This window comes from Tuber melanosporum, assembly GCF_000151645.1.
Source record: "Tuber melanosporum whole genome shotgun sequence assembly, scaffold_4, strain Mel28".
In the NCBI taxonomy this organism is placed as follows: domain Eukaryota; kingdom Fungi; phylum Ascomycota; class Pezizomycetes; order Pezizales; family Tuberaceae; genus Tuber; species Tuber melanosporum.
The window spans coordinates 694,250-700,493 of NW_003299084.1; the positions used below are offsets into that span (position 1 = coordinate 694,250).

General features: G+C 50.8%; 1 protein-coding gene across 1 annotated transcript in view; it reads left to right on the plus strand.

Moving 5' to 3' along the window:
* Positions 1-2,301: 2,301 nt before the first annotated feature.
* Positions 2,302-6,244, plus strand: part of GSTUM_00007904001 (uncharacterized protein) — a gene marked incomplete at both ends in the record, with an annotated part of 4,393 nt that continues 450 nt past the window's right edge. Inside the window, 3 exons of the mRNA XM_002839707.1 lie at positions 2,302-2,689; positions 2,800-3,156; positions 3,222-6,244. The exon at positions 3,222-6,244 is cut by the window's right edge and continues 450 nt beyond it. Coding sequence (XP_002839753.1) covers positions 2,302-2,689; positions 2,800-3,156; positions 3,222-6,244 — 3,768 coding nt within the window. The remainder of the gene's footprint in view (positions 2,690-2,799; positions 3,157-3,221) is intronic.

Consider the following 6,244-nt stretch of genomic DNA (forward strand, 5'->3'; position numbering starts at 1 on the left):
AGGCCGACCGACCGAGTGCTTGTCAGCCTCCTAGCATTGAGTTTGATTGGTTCAACTGACTGAGGTCAAACGAGGTCTTATCACCCGTTCAGGATGATTGATGGAGGCATGCGCATACAGCTACTCGAGCAGTGTGGATATACAGTTCTTGGCACGGCTGTCAAGGTTTTTGGCGGGCACGAGTCCTGGTGCACTTGTTCTCGAGTACACGAGGATGGCATTAGATCCTTCCCGCTCTTGCTTATGAATCAAACCATGCGGGTTATCGCTAACCTCCCGCTGGTTGTATCAGGCTGGGCTTAATTGATTAATTGGACGGATTGAGTTTGAATAGATTAGATACTTGTACGAAATACAGTGCCTCCAGTCTCCGGAGCTCCATTTCGTTACACTGGTCACGTGCTCGCATTTCGGTCTTTCAGTTACCATATCGGGGCTTAACTTATGCTATGGCATAGCGAGCCGTATGCAGGTTTGAGTGATGCGATCGGTTGGACTGCAGTCGAAATTGCAATGATGGGTGCTACTCGAGAACGGTTTTTTGGGCGCATGGCTCGCTGGGCCGTTTAATACCGGTATGATACAGTACGTGACGGAGTTCTGAACAAGGTATGTTCGAGTACCGTAACTTGAATACTTGCCGTAATTTGGGATTGTCGAGCTGGTTGGTTAGTAATTTATGATGACGGGCGGAGCGGGCCGGCGGAGGACGGAGGCCGAAATGCAGTTGCTATGTTCGTCGGTTTGTTGGTAAAGCTAGGGCGAAGCGGAGTGTTGGGCAGGCGGCGGCGTAGAACAACCCTTTTGTTGGCTATTGTACAGTACAAGTACCGGGGGTTAAGGGTACTTGTAAGTGAGGCGAACTGGTTTCTCATTGGCTCCTGGGTCACCCAGCCAATGAGAGAGCAGAATTTCATGATGATTCAAGCGGGGTTAAAATTTTTTGCGTTCGCCCGAGTTTTCTTTTACCCCTCCACAAAAAAGGCAAGAATCAAGGAATAACCGACAAGATTGGCCTTTTCTATGGCTACGCTCCCCAAAGTCTGACAAATGAAACCTCCCTTCGTCTCACTTACGGTACGTTCACCCCCTAGTTATAATTGATTTATTTGCATGCGCTTGGTTTGGACTACGGTGCCGGTACTTGCACTGTATGATACCTTACGCTTGTCGACACGGTGCAGTTGTTGCCTCGGCTACAACGACATCAATAGCTTGAATACCGGTATCTGGATCTGGCAAGTGGTTGAGGTATCTTTGGGTGGGTGAAACGCGGTTATGACATTACGGTACCAGTGCGCCCGAACCAGCCAGGGAGGAGAAGCACAGAGTTCAGCTAGGTTCAAGGGGAAGGAACAAAAGACCGAGTTTGGAATTTTGGGCAGAATTGGTTTTTCCATGACGCTGGTCGGCCAGCGCCAGCAAGCGAGAGTCATCATGCGCTGCATGCCAAGAGTGTGAGCAAACAGGGCTGTCAGGTTAAGGATTAAGCCAGATAGATCGGCGCACCGAATCGTAAGCTGGAGACGATCCGATTGGATGCTTTGGGATGGAATTGCGGTAACGGGAGATGGAGGGTGGGGAGGACACTCCTTGGCGGTAACTCATCACCGCCACTGAGTAATATCAACGGTTGTGCCAAAGAAAAAGAAAGAAAAACCCCCCCGGAAAGTGCCCTGGCCCCCAACGGAGCTGATCCAGCCGCACAATCAGGGAAAGGGAATATATCAATGTCCTATGGATGGGTGGGGGAAAAAAAGTGACTTTTTATCTCACTGTGAGTAAAAGCGCTAGCGCCGTTCGCCCAAATTAGGATTTTGATGTAGCATTCTGCTTTTTCTATGGCCTTCCGACAGCAAGCTCTTTTGGGATTCCCGGAAGGTTATAGTTCCGGCGCGGGCAGGTCCTTCGGCCATTCGTCGTGAGTCAAGGGTCTTTTTTTCTCAACACCCCTAGCCTAAACTAGCTCGTGGTTGCTTGCTTTCCGGGGCTCATGTGGGGGAATTAAAAGGACCACCGGTTCCTCCTTTCCGTCGGTTTTCGATTTGATAGATAGGTTCCTCCGTCCTTCAACTCTTGATCTGCGTTTACATCTGCAGTTTCCTGGCCGTGGGGTTTCCCCTCTCTTCCTGTTTCGATTTACCTGTTATTTTCCTTTTTCCTATAGAGATAGCTTCATTATTGTACCAATTCCTTCACCGAAGGTCATCGGGAGGGTTCTACCTTTGATATAACTTTTCGCCTTCCGAGTCCCAAATTACGACTTCTGTACAGCCAGGGAGGAGCAACAAGCAGGCGGCAATGTCTGAAAAACTGGTTTCTACGGCTCCTTCTGGGGACGCCATAATGAGTGACACGGAGGGGGTGCGTCAGGATCCGAGCACCTCGAACCCAAGGGGGAACAGCAACATCCATACTGGCGTCGATGTCGCGGCCGCTGAGGCGGAATTTCAAGAATTGAGTCGCCAGTTGACGGGATTGTCCAAGACTGCCAGCAGGCAGCAGAGCCGGAGAATGAGCCGTACAATAAGCCGTACACAGAGTAGAATCTTGGGAGGAGTGGGAATCAAGAGCGGAGGAGATCCGGAGAAGGCTGGGGGGGAGGAGGAGGAGGAATTCAACTTGGAGGACCATCTGAGGGGCAACCAGAGCGCGGATAGAGCAGCCGGGATAAGACCTAAGCATATTGGTATGTTTACTTTTCCTTCAAGCCCTAGACTCTACCCTGGCGTTCGGGGGTACTTATTGTTGTGTGGACTGAGTGAGAATTGATAAATACTGATTCTTTGTGTCAATCAGGCGTCATCTGGCAAGATCTTACTGTCTCCGGAATCGGTGGAGTGAGGAATTTCATATCGACATTCCCCGATGCGGTCGTCGGTTTCTTCAATATCTTTGCTACGGCCAGCAGCATCTTAGGATTGAACAAGAAGGGTCGTGAATTCGATATACTTCAGGGTTTCCGTGGCGTTGTCAAGCCCGGTGAGATGGTCCTGGTCCTTGGTCGCCCGGGTAGCGGTTGTACCACTTTCCTAAAAGTTATTGCCAATCAGCGGTTCGGATATACAAAGGTGGGCGGGGAAGTACTCTATGGGAAATTTCCGGCGGATACTTTCGCCCAGAGGTATCGTGGGGAGGCAGTGTATAATGAAGAGGGTGGGTTATGAAAAATCGATTTGACCTTTTGTGTGGTGCGTTGTGATTAATATGGATGATCATAGATGATGTTCACCACCCAACGCTCACTGTCGGCCAAACCCTCGGGTTCGCGCTTGATACCAAGACCCCCGGGAAACGCCCTGCGGGGATGTCAAAGCAGGAGTTCAAGGACAGTGTGGTGACGCTATTGCTAAAGATGTTTAACATCGAGCACACGATTAACACTATCGTCGGAAACCCCTTCGTTCGCGGCGTCTCCGGGGGAGAGCGCAAACGTGTTTCGATTGCCGAAATGATGATTACCAAGGCTACTGTCTGCTGCTGGGACAATTCCACCCGTGGACTCGATGCTTCTACTGCCCTCGACTATGCAAAGTCCCTCCGTATCATGACAAACATCTACAAGACTTCTACTTTCGTATCGTTGTACCAAGCCAGTGAGAACATCTACGCCCAGTTCGACAAAGTTCTTGTCATCGACGAAGGCCGCGAAGTCTTCTTCGGTCCAACCAGCGAGGCAAGAGCCTACTTCGAAGGACTCGGATTTTTGCCCAAGCCCAGACAAACCACCCCTGACTACCTTACCGGTTGTACTGACGAGTTTGAACGAGAATTCGCTTCCGGCCGTGACGAAACGAACGTTCCTTCCTCCCCAGTCGCTCTCGAAGAAGCATTCCACAAGTCCCCGCACTTTGTTCGCCTCAATCAGGAAATGGAAGCCTATCGGGAGACCCTCGGCGAGGAGAAATTTGAGAACTTTGAAGCTGCCGTTCGCGAGGAGAAGCGCCGTGGAGCACCAAAGACCTCCGTCTACACAATCCCCTTCTTCCAGCAGATCTGGACACTTATGCAGCGACAGTTTTTACTCAAATGGCAGGACAAGTTCTCGCTCGTGGTTTCCTGGATCACCTCTATTACCATTGCAATCGTTCTTGGTACCGTTTACTTGGATCTTCCGAAGACTTCCGCTGGAGCTTTCACCCGTGGAGGGTTGTTGTTTATCGCGATGCTGTTCAACGCTTTCCAGACTTTTGGCGAGTTGGGTGCTACCATGCTGGGACGCCCTATCGTGAATAAGCATAAGGCATACACGTTCCATCGACCGTCGGCTTTGTGGATTGCACAGGTTGTGGTTGATGTGGTGTTCGCCGCCGCGCAGACAATGGTGTTTAGTATTATCGTCTACTTCATGTCTGGTCTCGTCCGCGACGCTGGGGCCTTCTTCACTTTCTGGCTTATGATCATCACCGGGTACCTTGCTATGACGGTCTTCTTCCGAACGATCGGGTGTATCTGTCCCGATTTCGACTACGCCATGAAGTTTGCTGCTGTTATTATCACGTTTTTCGTGTTGACTTCTGGATACTTGATTCCTTATCCTGCTCAAGGAAAGTGGGTTTCTTGGATTTTCTACGTCAACGGATTGGGGTTGGGATTCTCATCGCTTATGATGAACGAGTTTAAACGTCTTACTTTGACTTGTACTTCCGATTCTTTGGTTCCATCTGGTCCTGGCTACGAGAACCTTCGGTACCAGACGTGCACCCTTCTTGGAAGTTCTCCCGGCTCGAGTGAGATCGACGGAGGTGATTACATCAACCTAAGCTTCCAGTACGATCCCAAGGACCTCTGGCGCAACTTCGGTATCACCATCGTTCTTATCGCAGCATTCTTGGCCTCTAACGCGCTTCTCGGCGAATACCTTTCCTATGGAGCTGGTGGAAAGACAATCACTTATTACGCTAAGGAGAACGCGGAACGCAAGGCACTCAACCAGAAGCTAACCCAGAAGAGGGAATCCCGTCGTCAGAAGCAAGCTGCGGAGGAAGAGGAATCAACACTGAAAATAGAATCCAGGTCAATCCTTACCTGGGAGAAACTCGTCTACGAGGTTCCTACCCCAAGCGGACAACTCCGTCTATTGAACGAGATCTACGGCTACGTCCGCCCGGGAGAACTCACCGCCTTGATGGGTGCCTCGGGAGCTGGAAAGACGACGCTCCTTGACGTGTTGGCAAGCAGAAAGAATATTGGAGTGATAACCGGCGATGTGTTGGTAGATGGCAAGCCCAAAGGAACCGCCTTCCAACGCGGGACCTCGTACGCAGAGCAGCTTGACACACACGAGCCCACACAAACCGTCCGCGAAGCACTCCGTTTCTCTGCATATCTTCGTCAGCCTTACGAAGTTTCCCGTGCTGAGAAGGACACATACGTGGAGGAAGTCATCGCGCTGCTTGAAATGGAAAACATCGCAGATGCCATCATCGGGGACCCGACCAACGGATTAGCTGTCGAGGAACGCAAGCGAGTGACCATCGGTGTCGAACTCGCTGCCAAGCCCCAACTTCTACTTTTCCTGGACGAGCCCACCTCCGGTCTTGATTCCCAATCCGCCTTCAATATCGTTCGTTTCCTCAAGAAGCTGGCCAAGGCTGGGCAGGCTATTCTCTGCACAATCCATCAACCAAACTCTTCGCTTTTTGAGAACTTTGATAGGCTGCTGCTCCTTCAGCACGGTGGCGAGTGTGTTTACTTTGGTGATATTGGAAAAGATGCCCAAGCTCTTCTGGGCTACTTTGCTAAGCACGGGGCGTACTGCCCTTCTGACGCTAATCCTGCGGAATGGATGCTTGACGCTATAGGCGCTGGACTCGCGCCTCGCATTGGGGATAGAGATTGGGGAGATGTCTGGCGCTCCTCAGAAGAGCTTGCAAGCATCAAGGCCATGATCTCCCGGATGAAGGACGAGCGCATAGCAGAGGTCGGATCAGTACCCCCCGTCGACGAAAAGGAATATGCAACACCGGTCATGTTCCAGGTTAAAGAAGTCATGAAAAGAATGAATTTATCCTTTTGGCGTACCCCGAATTACGGTTTTACCAGACTGTTCAATCATATTGCTATCGCGCTCCTGACCGGACTTGTCTTCTTGGATCTGGACGAGTCCCGCTCATCCTTGCAATACCGCGTGTTTATCATCTTCCAGTCCACCGTCCTTCCTTCACTCATCATCGCACAGGTTGAGCCAAAATACGACATGTCACGCCCAAAATTCTACCGCGAACAGTCCTCGAAAATGTAT